The 16,991-nt window shown below is 35.5% G+C and overlaps 1 protein-coding gene across 1 annotated transcript in view; it reads right to left on the minus strand.

Annotated features, from left to right (window-relative positions):
• The window catches only part of CEP128 (centrosomal protein 128), a 142,749-nt gene that overhangs the window by 122,578 nt on the left and 3,180 nt on the right, over window positions 1–16,991 (minus strand). Inside the window, exons 2-7 of the mRNA XM_067296884.1 lie at window positions 15,279–15,439; window positions 13,782–13,868; window positions 7,735–7,861; window positions 6,692–6,813; window positions 4,267–4,358; window positions 3,446–3,518 (exon numbers count right to left, since the gene is read on the minus strand). Coding sequence (XP_067152985.1) covers window positions 3,446–3,518; window positions 4,267–4,358; window positions 6,692–6,813; window positions 7,735–7,861; window positions 13,782–13,868; window positions 15,279–15,425 — 648 coding nt within the window. The 5' untranslated portion in view covers window positions 15,426–15,439. The remainder of the gene's footprint in view (window positions 1–3,445; window positions 3,519–4,266; window positions 4,359–6,691; window positions 6,814–7,734; window positions 7,862–13,781; window positions 13,869–15,278; window positions 15,440–16,991) is intronic.

Consider the following 16,991-nt stretch of genomic DNA (forward strand, 5'->3'; position numbering starts at 1 on the left):
TGTTGCCCAACTTTTTTCAAACTAAATAAAAGATTTTTTGGTAACTCATTAACTGGTTTTGGTAACTCAGAACAGACTCTAAAACTCACTTCTCTTCCTTTATCCCAAATGACTGACTCAGGACAACACTCCTATCATAACAGCATATATGTTGTCCTCTGGATCTTATCAAAAGGCATTCAGGTGTAGACAAGTGATTCACTGAAGAACATTGCAAAGAATTTGGAGGTTCTACATGGCAGCATAAAATGCTAACACTAAATTACTGCATTCACTGCATATTAGAATGTGACCTCTGGATGCCTTTTCAGCAGCATAGAGTATCTGAATGATAATCACGACACTAAGAGCTGTGCCTCTGTATTAGGCTTTCAAGTAGCAGCAAAATCTATGAAAATGGATTAGACTATCAAAAAATTCCCTCCCCCACTGCCAATTAAGCACAGAGAAAAGAATGCCCCACTCAAAAACAGGGCAAAACATAAGTCATGCAACTAAATATAATCTTGTGGAAGATGCTGGACACTTAATCTGCAAAAAGGAGCATCCTGTTTCTTGAATTTCTCTCCTGTTTTTCAGCTTTCCACTGTTATTTCTGGTATACCAATCATGCTGACTGAAATCTATTTCAATAGATTTTTGTTGCCTTTCTTGCTATTACCTGTTTTATCATCAGTGAAGACTTGAAACAGAAGCCTTTAAACCACAAAAATGGCAAGCTTCTTTCATAGATGTCACTTTAAACATTAAGTTAAACTTTTCCCTCATGACAAAGGATAACGTTTAAATTCACCTATGCCATGCCAAAAATCCCTCCGATATCAGACCTATGAATTACTACCAATTACAGACTAAGACAGACAGTTCTTCTGAAGGATAGTTACAGTAACCCTGGCTCTTTGGGATACACAAACTCCAGGCCACATCCACCTCGCTTGACATATAACACATCCTCTGGAGATTTCCACGGACAGGGCTACACTGATCTTCTAACAGCACCATCTCAACTAAGCACCTACTTAGTTTCAACAAATCTGTGCTTCGGTGGAGTTGCTTTTTACGTATAAAGATTAGCTTCTTATGCTATTTGGGATGTGCCTCCATACCAGGAGATGGCAACAATATTTGAGAGGATCGTTATAACCATAAGATTATTCTTGCAATGAAACATTCCAAATAATATTCTTTCAAATGTTTACAGGTCTGTAGACATTCCTTTAGCAATCATCCAAATTCCTCTCAAGGAAAAAGAATTGTGCACAAATATCCCAAGCTTCCCACTACAATGAAAAAAAGAGATGTAGAAGATATTGCCTCTTAGAAGAATCCTATTCTCTGGAACATAGGAGTTTAGCTGTAATTTGAAGAGGGGAAAGCAGAGAACCAAAAGTTAGGTAGCCTAAAGTCACATCTAGGTAAAGATAAGAGGAGTTGATATAGGAAGGGTTGCAGAGATTGCAGTTTTTATACTAAAACTGAACACAGATTCTCAAGTACAAAACCACTGTGAGCACTTCACATGAAACAGGCATCCAACTATGCCTGTCTCAACATCTCAGGTGTTCTCCAGTTTCTATCCTGAGCTGCCTTTAAAGGCAATACTGGTTGTTGTCCGGCTCTTATAAGAAAAGAAGAAAAAAAGTATCTGGCTTCAGAATCAGATAGGCTCTAATTAAGAACCATAAACCTCTAATGAACAAAGATTCTGGTCTAGTGACTCAGACCTACTGTAATGACCAGACCTTTGTCACCACACATTATTATAAGCAGGCAAATTTCAAGCAATACTGAAAATGCTGGACAGCAGAACTGTAAGTACTTAGATATACGCCACTACGGAAATGAAGACTTAAGGACATTGAACTGAAAAAAAATTGTTTCCACCATAAATTCAACCTGTCAAAATTATCAAGATTTTAAATTGATACTTTCCAATCAGGAGTCAAAGTAGATTACAGCTAGGATGGTGATGTTGGATGTTTCTGAATCGAAATGAATAAAGGCACTAAGGACAAACATTTCTGCACAAATTCTTATGAGGAAGTTGTGAGAATAAAAAATACTTCCTCCTACACAACTCACCTTCAACTATGAGAAATCAGTCCTGAAGTAAGGAATCTCTTTAGAAGAATTTCTAAACTCAGACAGTTAGTAAAGGTTCTTAAAAATCTACAGTAACAGACTACAGTTTCTACGGGCACTCTAATCCCATGCTTTGCTGTCGTCACCATTACAGTAATTTTTTCCTCAATATCCAAACTAAGTCTCTTTTTTGCATTTACCCATGCTGTCAGCTTCACCAATGTAATGGTAGATCATTAGGCTTTGAACAAGGGCAAATTTCCCTGATAGTCAGGAGGCAGAAATTCCATATGTAATTCTTGATTCATCAAACCTGAGGCTATGCTTTATGTATGTGCTAATGTGATATCAATAATAATGCTAACTTTTCAGGGCAAGTCTTACGTATCCTTAGTTTCTCTTAGGCAGCTCATCTTGCCTTATAACTGCATGTATTGGTACTAAATTATCTCTTAAGATCTTTAATATGACAATGTAATTGTCACCAATACCAATATTGTTGGCACAGATCCTTTCTTGGCACTAGCAGACTTTGCAATTGCACTGAACAGTTGTAGTGAAGCCAGTTGCAGCATCTGTTTTCTTGAGAACCATCCTGGTTAAAATTTATTGAGCTTGCTGATTTCCTGTTACATGAGGGATCAAGAAATAAGTATACTGAAAAGCAGCCCATAACAAGGAAAACTGAGTTTCACAAACATCTGAGAATTCTTTATCAGAGAACCTTTTCTATCCTGCTAGGCTATTAGGGAAAAGCAGAGCTAACATTCTAACAGGGACAGCCCGTTACATTATTCTAGGAAGGCTGAAGAGGTGAGTCTTCCTCCACTGATAGATTCTATCATATTAAACCTGTAACTGGTGTTGATAGATTATAGTCTCTGGCCTCAAGTCTGATGAGTCAAGAATTACATCTAGAATTTCTGCCTCCTGAACATCAGGAGAATTTGCAACTTCTCTTGTTCCTGTAGCAAGACTCTGCACAAAGACTCACACCTCAATAGCAGATTTCTTTCATATTTAAGTGATACAGACAGTGTGAAGACTTATCTTGTACCTTTCAAAAGCTATCTTATTTTGTTGAAATGTTAAACCAATGTTCCAAGTTAAACAAAAGCTTTCTCCAAGACCATTAATTTGAAACAGAAAAATTCATTACACACACATTTGTAAAACACTTGCTTGTACTTTAAACGAGTATCTGAAACATGAAACTTGTTGGATTTTCACCCTCCCGCAATGAAATCACCAAAACAATATACAATATATAAAAAAATATGTGGTACCTACTAGCAAAACACTCATTAAACATCCTCTTAGAATACTAAACACACATCATCTTTTTTAGATTATTTACACTCACCGTTTCTTGTCTTTGGGACTCAGTGAGCTTTTCAGACAACTCTGCTAGAGTCTTTCTCATTTCTGCATCAGTCCTTCACAGGAAAATATAGGTAAGACTTGAAGTGAACACTCCAAAGTGCACAAACTAAATATCAACTGTGATATTTTTAAGAAGCAACAATCTCTTGGATTTTTAGGCTACAGCAGTACTGCCTGTAAATTCCTAGCATAATTAAAGATAAGCCTCAAGTGGTAAAATCATGATAAAAAGCATATCCATTTTTTAAGGGAAGATAATGAAGCATCTAGCTTGAAAGGCTAGGTATGAGGTTAACAAGTACAAAATTATGAACATGTCTACACGGTCCCTTTGAATAGGACTAGATCTTACTAGGAATTAGAGGACCAATTCCTGTTATTTCTGTTAGGCAGAGCACCATATATTAAGGCACTATGTATTAAAAAAACATTATGACCTACATGAGAGCTTGTCCTCAGGAGACCAAGAACAAATCAGGTGCAGAGATGTAATAAAAATAAATCCCAAATCCTTATCCTTATACCTATATTAAAAAAAAGGGGGGCAAAGGCACATATATCATACAAACCAGAACTCATGGGTGTTATTTACATTCATAAATACTGCATGAGATGACTTGGAACAAGCAATTCATAGTATTGGTTTCCTCTGCATGTTGTCCAATCTCCATTCTCCCCAGTTTTTTTTTCCTTTTTCTTTTTTTTAATAATACAGAAGAACAAAGGAGTCTAAGAAGTATTTAGAAGGACATCTATTATTTTCTACACCGTTCTTCATACAGAATTATATTCAGTTTATACCGGTTTCTTCTTGAAAGCTCCCGACTGATGTCCTCTCCTAGGCGAACTTGTTCACTACTGAGATCTCGAAGAGACTGGTGGAAAGAATGCAGCTGTAAATAAAAGTACACAATTTAAGAATTCCTTTTCCAGTGATATTTCAAAAAGAATGTATATACACACATACACACACTTTGAAAGCAAAAGTATTAAATAGAATGCAGCAGATAAAAATAAGCTACAGAACAACAAAATTACACGAACTGCAAAATAGCTTGGGTTAGGCTTCTGTGTTTCTATGATTTCTGTCAACCCTTTACAGCATTTGCTCACTGAAGTTTAATTTTTAGTACATTATTTGCCAAACCAGTTTTCCCAATTATGGTTATTCTATGCTTCAGAGCTTGCTTAATGTATCTGACAATTCACAATCTTTTATATCTAATCCAAGGCAAATTGAAAGGCCTGCTAATAAATACTAGTATAAATGATACAAAGTTCCACCCAGCTATATGTACTACTATAAAAAAAAACAACAACAAAAGCATGTGAACAAAAGCAAGTGATCAAAGAGAACACTATAATGAATTTAGACACCAGCAAAGCACGAGGAAAGGTTTTTTACATTTCCCAGGATTTTACACACTGTACTAGAATGTTTGTATCTGAGTTGGAAAAAGCTATTTGCTCAATAAAACCTCAGTTTTACAGAGTTCAATTTCCCCCGTTCTGCAGGCCCTCAATTTATAGTCAAACTTTTTATGGGAGAAGATAAAAAAGTGATAGGTCATCCATCTTCCAAGGGAGAAAAGAAGTGACATTTAAACCATCCTTCTGCTGTTGACAGCTAAGTGATGAGGACCTTCATTTGAGAAAAGCCTGGTTTATACACCTCTTTAATCCATACCTAAGACTTAAACCTGGATCAGTCCAGCTGACCATCCCAAAAACAACATTCAAACTCAGGCATTAGCCTCTCCCTCATGTGACTGATCAGATATTTCAACCAAACCCAAGAGATTTTAAAAAACACAGCACATTTTCCAGCGGAATAGGCTTTTAACAATCTGATTCTTTCTCCTTCTCAAACCGATACATTCTGAAAATTACTGTGGCTAGAAGCAATCAGAAGGACTTGTGGTTATAGAAAGAAGGAAGTGCCAAAACTTTAGTTAAATAATACTTAAGTACTGTTTTATCTCTGCCCCAGTTTCTACTTAGGGTCATGATCAATGACTATTTCTAGATAGCTCATCTTTCCTCAAAGTGTTATGCTTTTCTTATGAAATAGTTGAGTGGATAAAGCTGTATTCACTCACTGGAAAACAAGGACAAGGTAATAAACTAGCAATCATCATCAAAACAGAAAAAATTTGTATTTACTTACATAGTTACTTAATATATACTAGAAATCTTGCTTGTATTTTGGAACTCCCTAAAGAAATAATGTTGTATAGAAGTCTTTCCTCCTAAGCATCCAACAACCCTAGAAATATTAGTATTTTATTTCTGGGGGAGTGATGGGAGAGGACAGTGAAACATGTTTAAATAGAAGCCTAGTCTTTTCTGTAGCATTCAGACTTCCCAAAAAGTCAACAGAGACAATGTATTGTAGTTAAATTTAAAATTAATTATTTGGAAGTAGAGATTGATTTAATAAGGTTAACACAAACACCCTATGATCAGTTGCTTTAGTATTAGTCAATATATATTTCTCCTGGAAAAAGCCATCCACACAAAAAGATGGATTCATTCAAGCAGGTCTAGCCACTCTGTCTGAAAGAGCAAAAGCAGTTACTGACATTAACTCTATATGTAGGATACAGAAAGCCTATAATCTTATCCACTAAGGCAATTTTATATTTTCTGAAGAGTCAGCAAGTAGACATGGGGTGAGGTCCTGAGAAACACCAGTCCCATACACATCCTCCTTCTCCTCACCTGATCTGTCTGAAGTACTGGGACAGATTATCCTACTCACAGGTCTAACCTAGAATTAAGATGGAGAACTAGCCGGCTCAAGATCAAACCAGGCTACACTGAAGTAAGATGGCGAAAGCAATGAGATCCTGTGCCATTAACTGACACAAAACAATCCCCATATGAAATCCCACATAGGATTTCAGCCTATGGAGATGAAGTCTAATCAAATACATAGAGGTTAATTTTATTTTCTGTACATGGCCTGAAGAGTACAGATGTTATTTTCAGACGTTGCTTTTGATAACACTATCATTCACATCTTGCATGAAACTTTACAAAACTAACGGATACAAGAGGTGACTATCTAATGAAGAATGGCAAGGCACATAACACAGGAAGCACACTTCAGAGCCGAAAGATTCTTAGCTTCATCATCAGAATAACTTCCTCTGATGTCAAAGTGAAGAGGCTCATGACCACATACTGCCTACTGGGGGAAGGAACTCCTATTAGTGTGCTGTACCTGCTCCAAATTATCTGCCCCATTGACAAATCGAACACTTGCAGATCTAGACCTTCGATGTCTATTGCCCTGTGAGTCTCCATAATCTCTGAGAGGAGAAGTAGGCAGGAAGTGATGGTTCCCTTTGAGATAAGAGATAAAAAAAATAAGTAGGAAGGCAACATTTCATAAGGGAAATTTTTAATTCTGCTTTAAGAAAAACTTGTCTCTGATCCTCCCAACATCCTTATGGACCACATTACAGACAAGACATTGGCAAAACAATTACTAAAGTTACATAAAACGCATAGGCATACTTCTTGTTTGCCTCTTCCAAGGATTCATCTTCAACATAAAGATTTCCCAAATATGTGTATGGGAAGGGCAGGAAAGGTTTCCTTTGTTCCTCCAAGGAACAGGGAGTTTGTTATTCAAACTGCCCAGGCAACAGCCTTTCCTCTACATGAATCTATTATAGCTTTAAACTAGTAGTACTTTTTCAGTTTTCTAGTGTAAAAGCTGTGTAAGTTTCAAAGCTTTTAACTAGAATACATGAATGCTACTGAGGAATATTCCCCAAACTGACCTTTTTCTAAAACTAATTTATTTTCAGAGAGGTGTAGAAGAAACACCTACTTTTTCTGTAAGTTATATATTGTTTTAGTTTTATCTTTTCTGCTGAGCCTTGTCTAATTTCACCCACATGCCCATAGTCTTATGCATTTAAAATTTATTTTTCCTTTTTGCTGTGAAGCAAACTTCAGAAGCTGCAACGCCTTTCAAATTTAGCTTTAAACCGTATATACTACAACATACATAGGGGGCAAAGCAGTTTTCTCCATTGAATGTCTTGTTCCATTTACATCTCTCGGGGTATGAGGTATCCCGAGATATACACTGCAGGTCTCCACAAATTTCAAAACTGAATTTCTTTGAAGTAATCAGCTATAGCTTTTCATGTCAATATCTTTACACAAATGATTTTGGTTCTTTTTAATTTCTTCTTGTCTTAAATTATGTCATATTACTATTGTAAGTATACTGTAATATCTTGAGTATTTTACCTGAGACTGCTTCTCCATCCAGATCACTAGCATATAAGCTTGAAAGAGAAGCGCTTCTCATTCCAGAGTTTCGAGTTAACCGTTGACTCCTTAACTGACCTATGGACTGTTCCAGCATTTCTTTTAACTGCAGAGAAATGACAGTTTTACCAACACTAGCAGCCTCAGAGTCTCAATACACCAGGACCAAAAAAACCCAAAAAACCCACCCTAGTTGTCAGCAATTCTCAATAACATCCCTGCAAAATCCAGAAAGTAACTTCAAAGATCTGGAATTTAGTTAATCCAAAAAACAGTCCTACCTGTAATCAATCTGACCTATGGCCATAGAATTTCACTAAGTGACCTTACATCAAACCCTATTTGCATAATTACACTTCTTCTATAAGAAGGCAGCCATTCCTGATTTAAGAGTTCAAAAAGACCTAATTATATTCCTAAATTAGTTCTTCATTTTTCAAATGTTCACCTTATTTTTTAGGTTGCATTTGCTAACCTTGTTCTTAGTCACAGGTTTTTGCTACCTCTTTATTTGACAGTCTACAAAACATCTAGATCATCTGTCCTCTCTCTAACAGATACTTCTGTAGAGTGGTTAAATTGTCACTTTATTCTTGCAGAACTATACTTTTTTCAAAGCTTAAAATATTGTTTTAAATCTTTTTTGAATCTTTTCATGTATGCTTAGGTTCTTTTTATTATATTGTATTATTAAAACAAGTCAATTATCAAGGTAAGAAAATCTCAAACCAGAAACCTTAAGGATCTTCTAATGCTTTCTCAAAAAGACAGAGATTACTTGAGGGAAAAAATTACAGCAATGCATATATCTAACAAAAAAATCACTTGTGTTCAAAAAGCTAAACCTTAAAATAATCTACGAAAGTACCATAGGATCAAAGAAAAAACAGCAATAACTCAAATTTCAAATCTAAACACACCCTGACAAAGACCTATCCTGCATCTCTAATAGGATAATAAAAACTGAATTAAGTGAACAGTGCTCAATTTGTATGCTCATTTTCATCTTCTCTACACGAAACCAGACAGCTAATCTTTTTTAAAAAAAGAACCATAACAGTGTTAAGAACTAACACCCTTATGCTTCAATCAGTTTCTTTAGGACAGAACAATACCAAAAAATTGATTAAAGATTTTATACTTTTATTAACATTTTTATACTTTAAAACATATTTGTTTTCTTAAAAGACTAGTTCTTTACCAGGTATTTACAGAACAAAAAGAGGCTAATGATAGTAGAAAAGACATATTAAAAGACATGAATTTGAATCGAAGATCCTTAATATTCAGCAGTTCACCAATCAGAAGTCCATTCCTTGACACCTCTCTCACACAGGCAGTCAGCTCATAATTGAGTTCATTTGACCATCTATAAGCTGTTTAAGCTCTATCAAAATAGTACCTAATATTTCGGTCCTTTCCCATTTCTTATTCCTACTTTTTATTTATTTATTTAGGAGAAAAAGATCAGTGTCATCGGGGGGAAAAAAAAAAATCAGCTCTCTCTCAAAGGCTAATTAATTTTAAGCCTCTCCACAGCATCACAGGAAGCAGCCAAAACAAAGCTGTCCGCTCCTCCATTCTATTTTGTATTTTCCATTTCTCCATTAAAGTTCAGTTAGTTGTTCCGAGATTCAAATAGTGTCCTTCAATATTCTTCCAGCTCCTGCCATCTCAATTATGGCTGCATATTTTTCAAATGCACTACCCCATCAAGCAGGTTGTTAATAAAGGCTGAATTTTCACAATGGAAACACTACCATTAAATACATACAATAAATCTTGACAAGTTAGGAAACAAAAGAAAAAAGCAAAATTTATTTTTCCTCTACTCACTTGCCTGGTACTACAGATAAGGAAGGACTAATCAACTGGACAAGGAGACTGGAAAATAATTTGTTAGGTATTAGTTCTTTGAAGAAGATCTGGGAGCTATAACGGACCTAAAAGTGTTAATCAAAGTCAATGTTTGCCAATAAAAGAAAAAACCCTTACTTAACACAAATAGATGTTTTCTCAGGCTTTGCGTATGAAGCAATCCATCTCTTTCGAGTATTAGTAAGGTCTAAACCAAAGCATTATGTACCGGAGTGTTGGACATCACATAGAAGTATATGGACTCACTATAGCTCAAATAAGAGAGGATGGGATGTAGCAAAGCAGAGAAAACCACCTAGTGGGAAATCTTTAGAGAACTGAGCTAAAAATCTAGAAGAGAAAAGATTGAAGTGGGTCTATAATCATCTTAAAAAAAAAAAAAGAAAAGAAAAGAAAACCTACAGAAGAGCAGAAGTTTCTCTATTACACTTATCCTAAAGGGACATAACAAAAATTACAGAGCAATAGCGAATCCAGCAGGAAAAACAACACTGCTCTGGAACAGGGCACACAGAGTGCAGCATTCCCATGACTAGAGAATCAGGAGCAGGACAAACAGTCAGCAGCAAAGGAAATACAGTTCAGAACGGCCAACCTTTCTGACCCTATAGGCTAGGTAGCAAGTTTCGTACAGTGCCACAGTCACTCACTGTAACACCTCAAGGCAGGTAGTCAGAGTAGTTTAGAAACAAGAATGGAAAACAGTTCCTCAGCAGTCTCATCATTCCTCAGTGAGACAAGGCTTTGCAGCATAGATGATGGAGGCCCAGAGAGACCCAAGAACAGTAGCCTCAGTATCCATCTTCCTATGACTTCCTGCCACAAGAAGGGATATGGCTCACCATACCATACCAGCACATTTTGTCACATGACAACACAAGAAGTGCATTTTCTTGGGACTCAGGTGCAGTGGGGGTTTAGTAGTTTCACTTTTAGTTTAAATGTTTATAACTATTCCTAATATCAGCCTAAATTTTGAATATATACTAAATACATGAGTGCTTTTACTATAGCTTCAATCCTTAATTTAGTCTTTTTCAAGCATCGTTTAGGTATGTACAGAACATTAAGGCAACCAGCAGCTACCAAGAACATGGGCATTTCTGAGCCAGCATTCTGCATATTCAGAATAAGTTATCAAACAAGATAAAACACACTATTCCACTCAAGACATATGGACTGAAGGCAAATGAATAATAATTTCCCTAAATCATTTTACAATCAAAACCCTTTCAGGATGAAGACTGATATTTAAACGCACATTAGTCCCTTAAAGTTACAGCAGATGGTATCACCCAGATGTTCATAGGAAGTTAATATCATTTAATTAAAGAAAAGGCCCCTCAGCTTCTCAGAGGTATCATTTCACATCGCAGAAGTTGACCATTTCTCGGTTTGGAAACTTTAATTTTAAATTGATCTTAACTTCTCCAGGAAAGAAGAAAGTTCAGCTTAGATCTTTTATAACTGTATGGAGCATCAACAACTGACTTTTGTTTCTTTATTATAAACCTCACAATCTAACCCAGTAACACTCACTCATTAAAATCTATACTTCTGTTGTTTTAAGAACATAACTATTTCCTCTCATTTTAACAAACAGATGAACTTTAATACTGATTTATAACAGTGAAGTCTGAGCATATTCACATATCCCTGCTACAACATTGCAGCATGCAGCCCTGTGCTCTCAAATAACAAACACAAATTACTTGAGGCCCCATTTAACACCACTGGTCAATTCCTTTATCACATCCATACAGTAGAAAACTTTTAATAAGCATACTGCAATATGTTGCACTGGCTTCAGTCAGCAAGTAGAACAATAATGTCTCCTCTCGTCAAGTCAATGCAGTGATTTTATATTAGATTTGCCCTTAAAAAGCATTAGACAATTATATTTCTTTTTTCTTCTCAAACCCAAACTTCCATTATTACTATATATGCCAACTGTAAATGCCAAAATACCTAAATCAGTAAACCTCACTTTCCTCTCACATAAAAAAAAAGATGTAAATAAGTATCAGATAAAAAGTATCTTTGATTCCAATGAAATTTCAAACAAAAGCTGACGATAGAAGTTTTTAAGGTTATTTTGGATTTAAATACAGCTATTTTTGAATTCAAATACTCCTCTGCAACATTTATATATACATATGTGGCATTTAAGCTATAATTCCTGTATACCTGAGTGCTTGGATAAATTTCTAAGATATGCAAATTCAATTTCTAAAGAGACTGTTTTTAATTTGATACTATTCCTCCTGTATTTGCAACACACATTAAGAACTATTTCATAATGGATTTTATTTTGAAAATCTTAATGAACCTGGGTCTGTACCTTTATATAAGTATCGTCAGTTTCCTCGCTTTCATAGTCCATGAGCAACACTTTCCAGAAGAATTAACGGCTACAAAGATATTCAGGAAAAAGGTGCTTTTAGAACAAAACAGGTTCACAGCTGACATACATACTATAAACATGTTTGTTTGTTTTGTTCTTTTTGCTTCCTTGTCTTTGTGCTTAAAAAGCTGCAAAATTCCCAGAGCTGTGTGTCTCCAAAACAGTTCCCCCTAAGAGAAGTCAACTCTTGAGGCTTAGGTTAAACAACTACCCATACCTTGCCACATCCAGCTGTGGAAGTAATTGCTCAATACCATACTGACAAAACAAATTTCTCGAAGAAATTCCTACTTAAATCTTGCAGTATCCCCAGAAGTGTATCATCACATCACATTGTGAAAGGTTCTTCTCTGGGCTCACAAATAACAATAAATCATACTTGAGGAACATCAGTAATCAAAAGATGGAGGTTATATGGATACGCTGTAGCAACTACAAGCTACAAAACAATTCTGAAACAGCACTCCACTTTTCCCATTATAGTTCTTCTTATATACACTCTTAGCATGCTAGAGAAACTACCAAAGCTATTAAAAGGACAAATGAGCAGAGGTCCAAATGCAACACAACAGTCACCAATTCATAAATGCAAACATGCTATACAATGGTTGGGAGAAAAATCTAAAATTCTTTGTGATCTTTTCCACAAGAGAGAGTCAGACATTACAATACTCAGCATAACTGATTGAACCTAAATGTCTATCTAGCTTGGAAAAAAGTATTCCTACAAGAACAATCTTGCCTATTATGGTAGAAACGTTCAACCAACTTTATTACCTTAAAAAAAAAAAAAACAAACACCATCTGCATGAGAAATATTTATTAACTTTTTTTCTTAAATATTTATTGTAGAAGTAAAACAGATTCCCTACTTCCTGATCACAGCTGCCTCTTACCACATACATCAGATACGTATCACATCTATTCTATGCAAAGTGGAAGCTTCTGCTGCAGAAAGGGAACAGGAACTCTGAGAAAGATGATATCTTTATTCATAAGATGGATTCTACTCTAATATTTAAAGCTCAAGCAGAAAATGAAAAAGGTCTTCAGACTTCTCAATTTGTGACATAATCAAAGGCCACCTACCTGACTAATAAGAGAGGACATAGGTCAAAACAAAATTTTTGAGTGAGGTCACACTCACCTGGATGTTTTTTAATAGACTGCCTTTTTAGAATAATGACTTTGAACTACATTTATCATCAACATGAGTTAAAAACTGGTGATCTTATATCAGTCCTATTTCCATCAGAAATTCCACAAATTCAGTAACCCTTATCTATCTGTTTCAAGGCAATACCTGCTGCAGTTTGTTTGGAGCCAAGCTATAAACTTTTCTTGCCCTAAGGGCACTAATTCAGTTTCTTTTCTCTATGTAGCCACTCATTTTCAAATTTGTAGAGCCTTAATATTTATGAGATCTTTACCCCTCCTGAAACTTAGAGAAAGCTGGTCAACAGATTCAAAATTTATTGCAGAATGGAAGAAAAACAGTATAGTCACAGACAATAATATAATTACCCATTACAATTAAGATTTTATCTTATTATGATCTATTTATACAAAAGAAACATGCTGCCTAATACTCTATTTTAGTAGTGCACATTGTACTTGACATAATATCATACCATTCTCTTGATATATCTTACCCATTGCTACCAAGTTTTCAATTATGAACACTATTTAAAAAATAATAATAAAAAAAGACTTAAGAAGTTAAGACATAATGAAAGTTGCTCACAGTTGCTATGGCTTCAGTTTGTTCCTTGTTGTATTCTCTGTATTGTCCTAGCATATGGTCAACATGTCTCAGATTTCTGTTGGTATCCTTAAAAAAAAAAAATGGAGAAACAAAAGTCAAAATAGAAAAGTCTTCTCTTCTCTTTCCTTTTTTTTTTTTTTTTTTTTAAAAGGTCTGAGCATTCCAAATCTTATTAAAGTAATCAGAACCTGAAGATGGACAGCACCTCTAAAGGAAAAAAAAAAAATGCTATTCTTTACAATATGACAGTAATGTCCCCAGCTTCAGACAAAAAGTTTGGAAAGTTTCAGCCACCCTGTAGAAAAGTCTTTCTATCCAAAGACCTTAAAATAACCTAATGCCATTTTGCAGGAAGGTAAACTGAGAATTAACAGATTTTTGAAAACTTAGATAAGGTAAGAAAGTTCATCAGGCAGCTAAGAGAAAACTCAGAACTATAGCACACATTCCAGAGCCACAAACCAAAATTTTCATCTCAGCATGAAGAAATTAAAGACGTTATTATTAAGGCTGTTAGGTGACATCCACCTGATGGGAGGAAACGAGCCCCCTATTTAAGGGCAATAACTGACCATGTTAACATGCTTTCTTCAAGCCACTGCAAAATTATTCACTCCTCAAGACTACACTTGTCTGCGCCATGAACAAACAGCATTTGTCACAGCCTGTAACAAATTGTAAAAACTACATGATAATGTAAAGGACTGCCTGGTTAAAAAGAGTAGATCAAGATATATGGACTCCATTCTCCACTGTAAAGAAGCTTGACCAAAATTTCATCATTCAGTTTCTACAGCAGTGTTTTCATGGCAGCTCCAGCTTAAGCAAGGCCACTGCAGTCCTGTCCTCCCCTTTCACACAATCTTTCCCTCCTCCTCTTCACAAGCGCTCTTGAGACCAGATGAAGAGCTGGATCAGGTGGCAGACCTGGCTGAAAACCAGCCCACAAAAAGCAATTTGCTTAAAATCAGAATTTCAGAAGAGCAGCTAGAAAGATATTAGACAGAAACAGGACAATGCCAAAAAAAGCAGCTCTTAAGAATGTTGTCAGATTACATTTTTATTATCCCGTCTCTTTTCTAGCTTGATGATCATTTTCCAGCCAAGATATTTAAAGGTTAAATTTAGCATTGCATATGAATTTTTCTCTTTTCACACATTAAAAAAAAAAATTGTAAATTTGTAACTGAGCTCACACTTGTGCTGTTTGAACTAGAATGGCACAAATTTACAAATATTTCTTCTTACTGTGCTATTCCACATCTAGAAATTATTTGAATTGTAAGCTATATTATGAGGAAGGAGACCACCTACTGTCAGCTCAGACACAGTACAATCAATTTCCCAAATCTTTTTGTGCTTGCATAGAAGGTAGTGTTTCCCATCACTACAGTATCTTACACAACCTCAGAGGTGAAAATATTATGGACATGTAAATGCTATAAATAGTCTTAAAACAACATTTTTGTAAACAACCTTTAAAGTGCTTGCTAAAGTATGGATCTTTTCTGTAACTTCTTCAGCACCATGGTTCCAAGCTCTGTTGTGAGTTGCTCTCAAAGGTGGCCGCCTTCCTACTCGGCCCTTAAGAAAATTATCTGAATCGCTAGATGAATCTGCCATTGGTATCTTGAAACCTAAGCAGGAAGATCAGAAAGAGTAATGAGTCTTAAATGCTGATCATAACTGAATAGTCTCTGACTTGCACAGAATTCCAGAAGCAACTTTATAGCCAAACTAAGACTACATCTACATTAGCTTTTCTGTTCAGATCAGCTGTATGTACTTTTGAAGCAGATCTCCCAACTGTTCCCCAGCTAATGTGTTTATTCACACCAGTGCCAAAACACAAGAAGCAGAACCCATTAGGAGAGAGTTAAACCAAAAGATAAACTCAAACCATTACTAGGTGTTCAGTATACAAGATCAGACTCTAGCCCAAAGTAAACTCCCCAAAAACCACACAGTGGAGATATCAGGTTTTCATCACCAGTTGTTCTGCTCTGCAGATTCACTCCCCTCTGCATCATACTACTTGCTAAATAGTATTCAAATTGGCTGTGCCTTTAAAAGAAGGGAAGGTAAGTAAAAAGTACGAAAAATAGGGGCCAAAAAACTATATGCTAATCAACTTAATTTCAATATATTGGGGAAAAAAAGACTATTTTAAGACTCCAGAAAAAGATTTGTTCTCAAAAAATGCAATGTATCAGTTGATGTCAAATCAAGTGAATTGGTTTGGTAATGAGTAACAAAATTTATTAATAGGAAAGAAGCAGTTGAGGTAATTTTTTTTTGTACCTTAAGCACACTCATGACATTCACAAAAGTAAGCAAAAGAAAACATGAACTAGATTAAGCTTTCGTAAAATAGAAGCAAAACTGTCTGAATACCAAAATTCATAGACGAGTTGAGAGCAATTAAATATCATATTGGAGAGAAATATCAAGTGAGAACCTATAGTGATTGCGCTAAATCTTTTCATTAAATGACCTGATAATAGAATTGAATATGTTTATAAAGTTTGCAGCTGACACTGTTTGTCCAACTGGGAAATAAATGTTGATATGGGGAATAGAGGGGGGAAAAAAGGAATATTTGGGAGCTGTAGTAGATCCCAAATTAAATATGAATCAACAGGGTCATGTTCTAGAAAGAAAAAGCTAACACCATACAAGAGGCATAAAGATAAAGCTATTTTTGTAAATTGTGAAATAGTATTTCTCTTTTATTTAATGTTTATTCAACATAACCTGATTTACTGCATTTAGCATGGGGCAATTCAGTTGACTAGAATTCAAAGATTATTTGAGGTATAGGAAATACGGTTTGTGAGGAATGAACGGGAATTGTTGAGTCTTAAGAAAGGGGTAGAGGAAGGAAAGTAGGATAACAGTCTTCAGACGTGGAAAAAGAAGCTATTAAAAGCTTGAGAATAAACAGTCCTGACTGCTATAGTTAAGTCAAGTAGTAACTGATTAAAATTACAACACTGAATACATAGGTTAGACATCAGGGGGTTTTTTGTTTGTTTTTTTAAACAACTAAGCACTGGAGCACATTGGCTAGAGGTCACAAAATAACCATCACTAAGACCTGTAACAAGATGCAAGAGAAGCATCTGTTGGGAGAAACAGTTTGAGGCTGCTTAGAGGCAGAGGAAACAGACTGGCAAACTTTTCTGAATT

Source organism: Apteryx mantelli, chromosome 4 (genome assembly GCF_036417845.1).
Source record: "Apteryx mantelli isolate bAptMan1 chromosome 4, bAptMan1.hap1, whole genome shotgun sequence".
Taxonomy (NCBI): Eukaryota; Metazoa; Chordata; class Aves; order Apterygiformes; family Apterygidae; genus Apteryx; species Apteryx mantelli.